At 39.1% G+C, this 14,189-nt stretch overlaps 1 protein-coding gene across 2 annotated transcripts in view; it reads left to right on the top strand.

Annotated features, from left to right (window-relative positions):
• The window catches only part of mtcl2 (microtubule crosslinking factor 2), an 83,940-nt gene that overhangs the window by 60,139 nt on the left and 9,612 nt on the right, over positions 1–14,189 (top strand). Inside the window, exons 11-17 of one of the 2 annotated variants that reach the window (XM_086159371.1) lie at positions 1,656–1,766; positions 3,918–4,028; positions 4,708–4,938; positions 5,068–5,184; positions 5,275–5,442; positions 11,763–11,915; positions 12,188–12,304. In XM_086159371.1, coding sequence (XP_086015497.1) covers positions 1,656–1,766; positions 3,918–4,028; positions 4,708–4,938; positions 5,068–5,184; positions 5,275–5,442; positions 11,763–11,915; positions 12,188–12,304 — 1,008 coding nt within the window. Of the gene's footprint in view, positions 1–1,652; positions 1,767–3,917; positions 4,029–4,707; positions 4,939–5,067; positions 5,185–5,274; positions 5,443–11,762; positions 11,916–12,187; positions 12,305–14,189 lie in introns of both variants that reach the window. The other variant, XM_086159370.1, reaches the window with a different exon arrangement.

The following is a 14,189-nucleotide window of genomic DNA, read 5'->3' as shown; positions in this document are numbered from 1 at the left end:
TATTTGACTGTTTCATCAATGCACTTTTATCATAGCATATTAGAAATACCGCAGATCCTGCTCTCTCCACAAATGCAAATTCCTCTGTCCATGCAACCTGGAATGCATGGTAATCATCGTATTTTTTCTTTGCGCCATCTTTTCCGTTATGAGGGCTGACACGGATAAACTAGTTGGCTATCTGATAAAACTAATTTCTTCACCTTTACAATGACCCGGACGTGCTCGGAAGCCAATGGTTCCCGAACCGACTGACGGGTGACACATGAAATTTATCTTCAAACTAGTTTCTGTTTACTTTAAAATGACTTTACTTTAAAACGTATTATGAAGAAATTTCATAAGTATTTAAAAATCAGTTCCAAACTGATTTTTACTTTTCAAATCCAAATTGTCTGGAGCCATCAATATGCCGTCACCAGAAGAGCCTTATATGGCTCGCCAGCCATAGGTTCCCGACCGCTGATTTATAGGTCAAGGATTGTAACACTGAGGGATTTGGCCATTTTATTTTCACTGGGTCAGAAGGGACTGATAACGGCCATAAAGTCGTCACCACAATCAGTAATATTTTACATTTTCTCCTCAGCCTGTGGAAAAATATATTAAGTTTGTTTTTGCAATCTCAAAAATCTGTGTGAAAAAGAGAAAAGATATTTTTGGTTAAAAAAGTTATTTTACGTTGTTTAGCTGCACTTCTACTGCCTCTGTTTTTACTACAAGCAGTACTAATATTTTTAATGACATAGTGTTTCATATAACTTAATTCAATAGAGAGATAAAATTTTCACAAAAGTTTTCTCATGAGAATTCACAATTTTTTACATCAAGTTGAAATTAAAAAAAAACCATGATAGAGACATATATTTTCAGGCACTCATTGTAAGAGATTAAACTCTGTTTACGTGTTTAGACTCCATTTGACAGCCAGCTCTGAATCCCAACAGCCCTACATTCTCCTCCCACTGCCTCCCCTTTCTCCTCTTCCTTTGTCCCTTCCTCATTCCTCTTCTTTGCATGGGCACCATAACCAATGGGTTTCTGCACTTCTCTTTCCCCGTTCGCATCTCATCTTCATAACGTCTTTTCTTGCTTCTCTTACTCGTGCTTGATGCACACCTCACATCCACTTTCTTCCCTCATTACCCCTCTTCCTCAATCTCCTTCCTCTTGGCCTTCCTTCCCCAACTGCACTCATTTCTGCTGCTCCCTATGTATCATTTTTCATCCTAACTGCCTAATTCCTTCTCTTGTCCTCCTGTTCGACTTATATCCTCTCCTCCCTCTCTCCCTTCCCTCCTTTCTTTCTCATGGCCCATTTGCTCTCCTCGCCATTCCCCCAACTCTACTCTGTGCCCTTTTCCTCTCCTTCCCCTCAGCCATTCATTCTTCCCTCAATTCTCCTTTTCTTTCTTTTCTCTACACTCTCTTACTCCTCTCTGACCAAGCTCTTCTTCTTGTACATCCTTTTCTTTGTCTTGTGAGATCCATAAATTATTTTTGTTTTTGTGTTGTCGCATATATTATTTTTTTTATTGTTATCTTGTTTGTTTTTCTTTCATGTCTATCATGTCCCTCTCTCTGTAATTTTTTTTTTTTTTTGTATGTTTCTTTTTCCTTTTCTTCATTAACTTGACCATGCATGAATTCAGCAGCCTGATTTTAGGGACCAGTCATCACCAGAGGTCAAAAGAGACACAGAGAACAGCCTTTCTGAGAACCCCAAGCAGCTGCAGCAGGAAGACATTGAGACAGATGATGCGCAGGTAAGCTGCTCACCATTATTCACGCATCCCAACCCCCCTCCCACACAGATACACAGATGGCACTAACCTAAGTTAGCATTTTGGCTTCCTTAAATGTTTGTTGCACATATTAGTAAATAGAGAACGGAGAACAGAACGAAAGATGTTTCTGCTGCAATGTCTGTGCAGTAAGACAATGTTCAGTCAATGTGAGTCACGTCATTTAGAATAAACAAACAAATGAAAACTATGTTTGTAGAACTATTTTGTTGCTGGTTTGTTGTAGAACTGTTTCGTTGCTAATTTGCATATGTTCCCAGGGTGCCTAGTGTGCAAATATTACGTTATACGTTACAAATATTTGAGATATGTATGGTTGCAGGTAGCACATAAAAAATTGTGTTTTGTGTGTGTGGGTGTGTGTGTGTGTGGGTGGGTGGGTGTGTGTGTGCGCATATATTGGCTGTAGTAACATCTGTCCTTTTAAAGATAGTTATGATGAAAGTGATTTCCATGACAACAAATCAAACCAAATGATCCGATTAATATTCGTTTTACATTACTCGCTATCATTCAGACCATTAGTATAGACTCCAAAAGAGATATCCAATAAGATATCCATTGTGTATCTCATGTATTTTGTGTCTAAACACAATATTTTGTAGCCCCGCTAAGGTCACCTTAAGGTTATTTTGCATGCATACCCATCTAGCGGTACCTGGTGTGATACTGTGGTGGTTACTCATGACAACAACACTGCTAGGTAAACAAACATGAGCAGTGACTTCCCTATCAGCTGGGGTAACGACAGGAAGAAAAGACCTTTGTTGCTTGACCTTTTGCTAGCATGTCTCCATGGAAACCAAGGCCACGCATATCTGCAGCTTTATTCAGGGGATGAATAGGAACGGGAGGCTAGGGGAAAAGAAGAGGACGAAAATAGCAAGAAAGCATTTGGTTAACCGACTTGTCAGAAATGCAACTGTTTTTGATGTGCAGGAATGTTGCAAAGACATGGGAAGAAGTTAATAAAGTCTTCACATAGCAGTACAGCATTAGGTAGATAGTACATCTGTTGATTACCGTACTGAAATGTTTATTTGAGATTATGTAAATAATTCTTTGCATTAGAGGCTGATCTGCTGGATGTAAAAGATTAGTAAATCACTATAATGTGTATTCCCAGCAATCAGGATCTCTTCCAGATATATGGCATGTTTTAACCAGTGCTCCACCAAATCAGGTAAACTGAATGATATTTTTTAATCCCCTGCATTCATGTGGAGTCAATTTATCTGAATCAGTAGTTGTTGGTTCTAACTCTTGAGTCAGATACAAATTGAAAATGTGCTCAATAGCTGGTAAATGTAACCCCCGTGCTTTGTAACCCAGCCTCCTCAAATTTCAGTCCACATTGAGGTTAACTCACGGCTATAATATGCATAGTCCAGGCATTGAATCACATGGCATCCAGCAATGTTATGCACACACTACCTCAATGTTTAACCTGAAAAATGTGAAGAAAATACCAGATTAACGAGTAAATTAACTTATTTTTCTAATGAGAGTAAGGAGAATTTAAATTTTAAATCTCGTGAGATATTTCATGGATGCTTTAAGAAAGTAAATGGTCATTTGGTCAGTGCCCTTGTGAACTACAATATCATGCCATTACAGGAAATCTGGTTAAGTCATTTAAAATATTGTCGCTGCTATTGTTACAATTTTTAATGTGCAATTTTAATGAGCAGTTTTTGCATCTAATTTTAGAACACAGGTCAAAGTACTTATTTCTGTGAGCTGCTATCAAGTACAGCGTAATAAAGGGCCAGGGCGTTGTTGATGGAGTCAAGGAAATTACTGGAACACAAAATGGTCGATGCATTGTATTCACTGAGCGGCCAATGACGTGACATTTGTGTGCGTGTGGTCCGTATACAGCAACAGAACCCATCTAAGGTGTTGTTTAAGGGGTGTGTCACCTCCTATTTCTTTTTTCCGAATTACTTCTGTACATCTACTGCTTCTACACTTGATCTTATTCATTAACTTAATAAAGTATCTTTCCATGGGGCTCTCCCCATCGCTGCCCTGTTTTTTCTTTTAAATTTTCCAGACTCCTTGAGTTTTCTTGGTGCGTAACCCATCATCCCATCTTCCTTTCTCCCATAGCCTGCCCCTTCCAGTGACCTTGAGGCCAGGCTGTGTGAGGCGGAGGAGTCTTCTGAGGGGATTTATGAGGAGCTGGAGGCTCAGAGAGATATCACTATCAATGTCAGACAGGTCAGCCAACAACACAGATCCTATAAAGATACAGAGATTAGAAAATGGTCACACTCAAACCCCAAACCACTGCTTTTGGCCTCAGGCTAGATGTTTGTCACATCCTTGCATCCTTTCTTTGTTTTTCTTTTTTATTGTGTGTTTATTATGATAAATTTGCTTGTGACACCCCACAAAGGGAATAGGCCAGGTCAGTCCTTTTAAGACTAGTTTTGATCACATATTATATACCCTGTGTTGCCCATGTGCTGAGGGTTTTTTTTTTTTTTTTTTTACTAATCCCACACTGTGCCTCCCCTACAGGAGCCCAGGTGGGAGTTTTTATTTTTTCTCCCACTCACCCCCCATCTTATTCTCCCTTTTGCCTAAATTTTCTCCCAATGCTCCTGTTCTCCCCCATTATGTCACTGTCTTTACATATTTCTTGGATGGGTTGAAAACTGATATCTATTTTGTTGCTCTGTACCTGTGCCATGAACTATGACACTAAAGACTATCATTCATCATAGGTCAGTAATTTTCAATGTTAAAATGAGACTGACGATTTCGACATTTAAAAATAAATTGAAACTCTTACTCAAAGTTATGTACATCAGCTAGCGTATACACTTCGAGGACAGTGATTGCTTGTTTGGTGTTTTCACTGTTTCTCCTTGCTTGAAACCATCTCTCATCTCAGCTCCAGCAGGAGCAGCAGAAGGCGCTGCTCTGTCGCGACTTCCAGCTACAGAGCTTGGGGCTCCAAGCTCAGCTTCAGCAGAAGATGTGGGGGCAGGAGAGGACCCTTTTGGTCCAGGAGTCTCAACACCTAAAACAGGCCCTTTTGCTGCTCAGTCTCAAACTGCGCTGCTTCCTGAAACAGTGGAGACTAGGCTGCAAGAAGGACACAGAGTGGAAGGACATCTTAGAGGTAAAAGAAGCTCTCCTTTCTGTCATAGCTGGCTATTACCTGTCCTAATCTACCTTATAAGACAGTGTGTTTTCTTTGGAATTGAGGATAATATGGTTAATGTTTGATGTTGAATCTGATTCTCCTAAGATGAACAGCCTGAAGGATCTTTACCTTCTATTGGAGGAGGAGAACCTGACTTGCCCTGCCTCCCAATCAGACAAAAGGGGTGCAGCAGAGGAACAGCCATTCAGCCCAACTATTAAGGTAGATAGTGTGATATACACAAATACTCTAGAAAATCCACTCGTTTGTTCGCTTTTAAGTGGCTCATTGACCATCCATCTTTCTGTCCAGTCGAGTGCTGTTAGCAGCACCTTGGCTGACCTTAAAGTGGCCCTGCAGGACCTTAGTGCAGAGTTGAGACAGGAGAGACAAGGCTCACAGGAACTCACTCAGCAGTTTGCAAAGGCAAAGGCAACATGGGAAGTTGAGAGAACTGAGCTGAAGAGTGTCATCACTCAGGTAAGGCAGCGAAGGTCCTGCTTTTGATTAAAACATTAGTCATTGTAAAAACAATAGCAAAACTGATTGCAAAGCTTTCTCATTTCACTATATGAAAGCAGAGTTATTTTTTCAAAATATCTATTTATTTCAAATACGATAGTGACCAGCCATCCTACCACTCCTGTTGCATCCAGGCAGAACTGATCAATTTGAGATCTGAGTTTTTAGATGAGTATTAGGTTATCATACTCTGCCCACAATAACGATTGTACATAGATAGTGATCTTCTGTTTATCAATATTTGGCAAGACAAGCAATTAATGATACACCAGTGCAAGAAGAACAATTACTTGTAAAAAGGTCAAATAATACAATTAAAGTTTTGAATTATCATCCAAGTGTCCGGTTCAGAAAATTTGACTATTAAAATAGAAACAATACACAGCTAAAGGTATAAAGTAAGCTCATATTTTTGACACTAAAGGACATACATATTCTGAAAATAGCTGCATGGAAATATGTTCAAAACGAATTTGGCATTATATTCTTGGTAATGCAAAAAATAAGTAACAAAGTACTCTGCGAATCCAGGCTATAGGATCCATGGATCACAAATTTCAGCTTACCTCTTTGCTACATATCGGCGTCTCTCGCATTAGGTGAAGTAATTTCAACATGTTACACACCAGCCTTCACGCTACGATGGCAAAACAAAGGTGGCATGAAAATGTTATTTGCAGGGAATGTCACCAATGGCATTGAAAGATTAGCTTAAAAAAATAAAAAGGTGTTTCAGAAGTATTTCCATTAACAAAATGCATTTAAGTTTGTCACATTATTTTTCATTGTTGGTATTACTTACATTTTTGTCAGCAATGACAATACTGTGCACATATCAACCCACGACATACTAGCCTTTATATTTGTCACAAACCAACCTCTGACCTTGCTTATTTTAACCGGGAATGTAGCCTGGCAAGCAGTTCTTAAAATTGAAGGCATTTTTGGGGGGGAGTTTCTAGATCTTATTTTGTGAAGTGGTTTGTGCTTCCTTGCAAACCTTTAATCCCCACTCTGCTGATTGCTGTGAGTAATGGTTTTACTCTGTCTCCTATTCTCTTCTCCCTCATTGGCAAATCAAAATAACCACAAATAAATATTTGAATATTTGAACATGACAGGGAAACTATATTACTGGAAGATGCTTATTTTCAATAATGAAAGAGCATATGTAGCTATTTATGCTGATATATTCTAATGCAACCCGATTTCTTCAGCTTACGGCCATTTCTAATCTAAACCTTCCACACTGGAAGATTAAAAGTGACACTATATTGAACATGTCAGTAATTGCCATACAGACACACAAGTATATACATAGAGAAATAGATATAAACTTACATGATCAGAGAGCTTTTGCCCTTGTCATATAGTTCCTTACTACTGACTGGAGAAATAGACAATCCCCCTTGAAGGCAAAGCTAATCTTTTCTAGGATAAAGAATCGTTTTATGATTGTAAGGCCTTTTTATACACAAAGATTGAGATGCAATTTTGCACTACTATTTTTAGCAAACAAATTTATGTATGTATTTAGCCATAAAAAATCAAGAATCCAATCACACACAGACACAGTGCTGAGCATTTTTTTTGCTGCGCTGACTTTGTATCACAAGATCTTTTTTATAATGTCAAACCACGGAGTACATATATTGTATGTAAAGTAAGTTAATTAGATAATTAGTCTATAATGTATGTCAAAACAACAGGTGTTTTAGAGGTGATAAAAAAAAAAAATCAATAACCATTCATTTAATTGTAAATGAATAATGAGGTACACCACGAGAGCATCAATATGTGTCCTGCAAGATTCTGGGAAAAAGGGATAGTGACATTTTAGATTTAAACGGCAAGTCTGAAAAACTGTCCTCCCCCATCACTGTGACAAAGCTATGATGTCATCAAGGCAGTTTCTGCCATCCAGTCCTGAAGAAGAAGTGGCTGACATGGTTTTATTTTGCCTCTGACACCAAAAAAAACAAGTTACTTTAAAAAAAAAACAAAAAACGTGAATGTTTCTCACCTCAATAGTTAGAACAACTCCGACAGTGCCTTCAGTTTGCTTTTTGCACAAAACAAAAGAAGAATGTATTTCATCCATATTGCACTCGTTGATCTGGGGGAGATAGGATATTCATCCAACTCCCAGTTTGACACACCATTGGATGCTACAGCTGACTTTTCATGCAACTCTCCAACATGCTCTTTGCTGTATCTGGTGTTTGATTATAATGACCCAAATGCGGAGGGTCCACTGGACTACAGTACACCAGCGATGCCACCTTTGGCTCAATACTTGCATCTTTTTGGAATGATGAATTTTGTGGGCAATATAGCAGCTCCACTTTCCTCAGTTAGTTGATCAAAAAACGTCATTGTGTCAAAAGTTGATTATCTGTCAGAGCAAGGATCGGCCATTTATCAAGAAGCCTCTGAATGCGTATATTTGCTTTGTTGATGAGCCAAGGAAAAAGGTGCCCACTGAAGTAAATGCTAGAAACATTGCCCTCGAAAGAAGTGGAAGTGTCCGGTGAAGAAGGAGCAAAGTAAATATTATAAACAAGCCGACACAGAGAGAAGACTCCATGCCCAGCAGCATCCCTACTAGTCATACAAAGTGAAATATAGCAAAAAGAAGGGGGTTTGAGCAGTCAACTATGGAACTGAACATTCCTGGTCTGAATCCCTGCTCCTTCTAGCCTGTCAAAGTGTTGTTGAGCAAGACACTGAACTGCTCTACCTGCTCCCCTGGCACTGTTCAGTAGCATCCATGATGGGTTAAATGCAGTGATCAAATTTCGCTGATGGTATGCTCTTTGTATAACTGAATGTGACAATAAATGGGTTTCTTTCTTCTTAGCTTCTCAAATACGCACTGGACACCACCATGACCTTCACTGGCATGTTGCATATACTTATTATTATAAATAGCATACCAAGGACAACATTCAGATCAAATCCTCAATATGCAGTGATTCCTCAACTGAAGAATGAAACATAAGTTTAACATTGTGATGTCATACACTGTCCCCTATCGGGTAAAGTAATAATGTTACCATAGTATCTAATGGCCTAATATTGTGTGTATTTGCATTTGTGCTCGTGTCCATGCTTATGGGTATATGGATACAATCATGGTTTGCATAAAACTAGAGAGTCTGCCTTCTGCGTCTCTTCACTAATCGACTGAGCACATCCGTGCAAAGCATCCTAGCAGCATGTGGCGGCTCGCCCGACTGCTGCTTGATTTAACAAGTCATCTCAATTTCAAACACTGCCCTACCTGTCAGCCAGCTTGGCAGGAAATTATCTCCGCTTTGCGGCCGCATAAACAAACAGTGTTAGTGAAGCTGAAAAGAAAGACCAGAGCCCTGTAAGCAAGCGATGCAACACTGCCTCCTCTTGTTTTTCTGAACCCGTCATCCATCTTGACTATTCCACCTTTGGAATACAGCTGCTGTCCCCATGGTGCAACAGAGCGAGCATCCTGGGGATTAATCTCACATTAATCACATTGGCTGAATCAAATCCACACATTTTTGTTCATTTTTTTAATTTTTTTATTTGTTCTTAATTTTGGAGAGCAGTACCCTTTTAATCTCACAATTAACACATACCTGTATGTATTCCGTTCAGATTTCATAACATCAAGCAGGGTATTACTGTGCACTTGTATGTAGTTGTAATGCTACTTCTGAATTTGTCGCTCTATATAAGCACAGTACTGAGTGATAGCAACTGTCTTCTGTTACATATTCGTCTGAGCTTTGTCATTCATATATATTTTTTACAAGTCTGTTGCTCAAGGAACCACAGGATTATTCCATCGCTACATGCCCTAGATTAATAACTGAAAGCTGGTACAATGTCCTGATTACGTAGACTGATAAGATTGTCGCTCATACATTTCTGTAGAACATAAATGGTTTTGACCTTTTTTTGGTACATAACACTGTCCTATTCAGTTGACATTAAGCACTGCCCAATATATCTATCAAACAATTTATATTGAATTTTTCAAGCAAATCGCATTACATCAATGCTTTGAAAGCTGATAGGATAATATCACCAAAGTTGGATATTGCTGAGTTTCTTGTTCATTTATTTTAAATGAAATTTATGTAATATTCTTCAGAATATTATAGACCTCAAGACAGAAGTCAGACCAGCGATGATGTTCTTGCTGGTGTAAGAGAAGAGGATACAGAGAATAGGGTTTGATGGAGGCAGATGATTTGCTGAGGCGGCCCCTGACAGGAGTAGCCAAAAGGAAGAGAAGAAGACAGCAGCTGCTATTATAATACTAATGTCTGTGTATTTTTCAAACCACATAGTGACTCTTCTGTCTCAAGGTAATTACTGTCATAAGCAAGCTTATGAAATTCACTGACCATGTGCAATTATTTTTTGTTTTCTTGTCAGCGGTCTTCAGTTTCCAAATTACCTGAGAAAAAGATATTGTGAGACTAACATATTTTCAGATGAATAAATAGAGGTGATTAAATGTGTCAAACACTGAATGCAAAATTGTGAACAAAACATCTCCCTTCCACAGATAAACATCCAGTAAAATAACCTAGCACTTAATGCACCAGCAGTAAACTTTCTTAAGCTCAATGGCTTCTTAAGACAGCTATAATCATTAACACTATGTTGCCATGGGAGACAGGAGCTAGACAATGTGTACGTGTGCATAAGTGTGATTGACTGCCATGCATTTCCATTAGCACCACGTAAGACACCACTGCTGTAAAATGAGGCATAGACAGGCAGCATGAGCCCTGATGGGTTCAGTATATGTGTGTATGTATTCACAAGTGTGTGAAATGGCGTGTCAGCGTGCCTGTTTTTCAAAATGATGGACCTGCTGGTGTCAGCTGTGTGAACTTCAAGGCTCTGGCAGAGTGAAAGAGAAAGCAGAGCTGCTTATAAAAATTTCAAGTGATCTCACCTACAGGCTGTGTGGCAGTGGGCCCAATTTGAGAGGAGCAAAGCACAGGCGGCGGGTGAGATATCTTGAAATGGAGTGCTGCAAAGATATAAAACTGGGAAAGGTTGGAAAAGTTTTTTCTTTGAAGAAGGACAAAAAATAATATTGAGAGAGGGAATCCTCACTCTATTAGACTGAAAGGATAGCTAGAGAAGAGATGGGAAGATCAAATTTAATGAGAGATTAGGGATTAGAGAAGAATTAAATTATTAATTTTATTAAAAATTAATCAAGCAAAAAGGTATGAAATGGAATATAAATCATAAAGGTGAAAGAAGATAAAGGTAGGAAAAAAAAGGGTTGAAATGTTGTATTCAGTGTTTACATGCCGTGGACAGTCCAGGTTTAAAACACGAGCAAAAGATGCTGAAAAGGTGATAGAATTTAGCTAATGATGACAACTGCAGCTAACAGTTGGCCCATCAATAGTTATTCTAACTATTGAGAGCAAATGGTTAGACAAGGCTAGATATCCAATTGTTGCAAATGATAGAGGAAAATTGTCCAGTGCTGGTCCTACAGCATTTTATCAGTGCCTGAAAGATGCAAAGACATGGTTTACAGCAGCTGAAGTATGGCTTAATGGTGCAAAAAATTAAGGCGATGTTAACATGCAGGCCAACAATGCATATTGCTCCATAGATGCTTCTTGGAATTTTCTTTTTTTGTTTATAATTTTCTCATCCATAACAGAATGTATTTGCTTGAGCAGACACTGAGACAACCAGGTCCATTTGGTGAGCTTGCTCTGTCCATGCAACCATTTGCAAATTTAACCCTCCACCAGGATGAAGCATGATTTATTTATTTATTATTTATTAATCGCTGATGGGAAATTCCTCTCTTCATTAACCATCATAGACCATCATAACTATTAATGGTTGACAGCCACTTAGCGGTGCAGTTAGAGGTTCAGTATTTTACTCAACACAAGACTACACCTATCTAAAGGATCGGAGGAGCCAAGAATCAAACCAGGAATGTTCAGTTCCAAGCTCTCTAACCCCCTGCGCTGCCCCCAAGATATGAAACTGTGGCTATTCTTTCTATGACCAGATAACTAGTTTTGAAAATTATGACTTTTGTGATAAGGTCAAGTTATTCCATGAGTTTTTTTTCACTTACAGGAATCAGATGTGAAATAAATTAGCATATTAGAAAACATTTCCTGTCTTTGAATTCTAAAAAACAATGCTTAAAATAAAGCAAATATGAAAGACGCCTACGATTTTTGATAACCTATCTGATATTTGTCATTTGTAATAAATGTTGGGCTGTCTCCTCCCAGCTTGAGACCAAGGCCGGCAAAGCAACGGTACCCCTGTCCTCTACCGACTCACTGGATCCTCCAGACCTGAAGGTAGCACTCAAGAGGGAGCGAGAGGAACACCAACATCTTCTGGCTGAGTCTTATGCAGCTGTGATGGACCTCACTAAAGAGGTGTGTGTCTGTGTGTATGCACTCCGTATAGAATTTAAAAGCCATTGTAGTAACTTAAACAAGACATGGAGGAAGAGGAAAGATTGTCCAGAAGTTTTCTCAATCACTTCTCGACATGCTCTCTTGTTTTTTGACTGTTTCCAAACACAAGAGAGAGCAGGATCATAGTTTGTCAGTTAGAGATTTATTTTAGCTACAGCATTCTACCCATTACAGCTGACGCTTACTTTCAATCCTTGTCTCTCTGCCATGGCTGGTCTCTTGGCCTACAGCTCCAGATTGGAGAGAGGAATTGGGGCAGAGAGAAGCTGGAGTTGTTGGAGCGATTTGGACAGGAACGAGTTCAGTGGGAGCAAAGACTCAGAGAGGCCACTGCACAGCCCGGAAAGGTATGTGCACGAATGCATAAATGAGTGATTTAAGACCGTGTGTGTGTGTGTGTGTGTGTGTCTGTCTGTGTGTGTGTGTGTGTGTGTGTGTGTGTGTGCATGTTATATCTTGTGATGATGGAATCTGAAAGGGTAAGGGTTTACCTCAAATAAACGTATCCCTTACACTGACGTAATTATTTTGGCTTAATAAATGACTTACTAAGTATATTTGAAGCACAGTTAAATAGGTAGTAAACCTAGCTGGCAATGAGTAGCCTTTTCTTTATCATTATTCATTAAAGGTTTTGATTCTTTTTGCAGGAAAAGGTTGCTTTATCAACAAAAAACAAAACACAAAACAAATGGATTAACAGATGTATCACATTTGAACATTAGCTGCCATTACAAGCAATATATGTATCCAATGAAATTAAAATCCATGTTGTTTTATGTTATAAAGATTATGTATATTCAGTATATGCACACTATTTGATAAAAACTTCTAACTGATATGTGCATTTTCTGAATGTTAATGGAAAATGTTTGTGTCATAATATCTGTACTCATTTAGCTATTTTGGGCTTTGTAGCTTGGCAGCATCCTGTTCTATTTAAAATAAAGTATCATTTTTCAAAAGTTGGAAAAGAGGTGAAGAGACGGGTCTAAGCAGGTTGGAATGGGTGAGAAAAAGTGTCAGGTGTACTATGTGATAGAAGGCTATTGGCCAGAATAAAAGGAAAGGTGTACAAGACAGTAGTGAGACCAGCAATGCTGTAGGGCCTAGAAACTGTTATAATGACAAAAAGACAGGAGGCTGAACTAGAGGTTGCAGAGATGAAGATATTGAGGTTCTCTTTGGGAGTGACCAGGATGGATAGGATCAGGAATTAGTCTATCAGAGGAACAACACATATTAAATGTTTTGGAGAGAAGGTCAGAGAAGCCAGGCTGAGATGGTTTGGTCATGTACAAAGGAGGAATAGAGAATTTATTGGTAGACGGATGCTGGAATTGGAACTACCAGGCAAGAGGTCTCGAGGAAGACCAAAGAGAAGATTTATGAACGAAGTGAGAGAGGATATGAAGGTAGTTTGTGAGAGAGGAGGACACAGAGAATAGGGTTAGATGGAGAAAGTTGATTCGCTGTGGTGACCCCTGAAGGGAAAAGCCGAAAGAAGAAGATCCTTTTTTAAAAGATAAAAACACAGCTTTCAACATTTTTCCTCAAAAGACTTTTTTATTTTTTTACAATGAAGAGTATACACTTCTTGATTGTTAGAATTTTCTTGATAAACAACAAAAAAAAAGAGCACACAAAGTTGCGTTTTCCTCTCGCGAGACTTTGTTGTCTCAGACAGCGGAGGAGAGGCCTGTCTGGTTGCGCCTCATAGTGTTAATCTGAGGCTGAGCTCATCAAGAAAACATGGTCAGTCTGAACTGCTGAGTTTACATCAGCACACCCGCTGCCACGCCGCTAAAACATGTCAGACCCGTTGGGATTGCATCAGCTTTTATAGTCATGAGGTTTCATTTTTTCCATGAGACACACACACACACACACACACACACACACACACACAAGTTGAGATTGAGACACAGTTGTTTGTCCGGTTCTGCTTCATCTTCACTGTGTCTGTTTCCTTTGAGGTTTTTGTTTCCTTTCTAATTAGTCCCTCTTTACATGAAGAAACTTGGCAAGGGGGTTAGACCTTGTTATATTTTGACATTCTTCTCCTCCTCTGTGTCTATGGCATGCTTTATTGCAAATACAAATCTTACCTCCTGTCAGCTCCTTTCATGCCATTGTTGTCAGACCCCTGAGCTTTAACTATGGCGCCTCTCTCAGGCCAGTTGGGGTAGGTTTGGTTTAAATGTGTTCATGCAAGTTTTCATTGTGATTACC

Source organism: Fistularia commersonii, chromosome 14 (assembly GCF_037954325.1).
Source record: "Fistularia commersonii isolate RoL2024-O1a breed Wild chromosome 14, RoL_Fcom_v1.0, whole genome shotgun sequence".
NCBI classification, from domain to species: Eukaryota; Metazoa; Chordata; class Actinopteri; order Syngnathiformes; family Fistulariidae; genus Fistularia; species Fistularia commersonii.
Note: the sequence above shows the minus strand (reverse complement) of the source record. Positions and strands in the feature narration are given on the sequence as shown.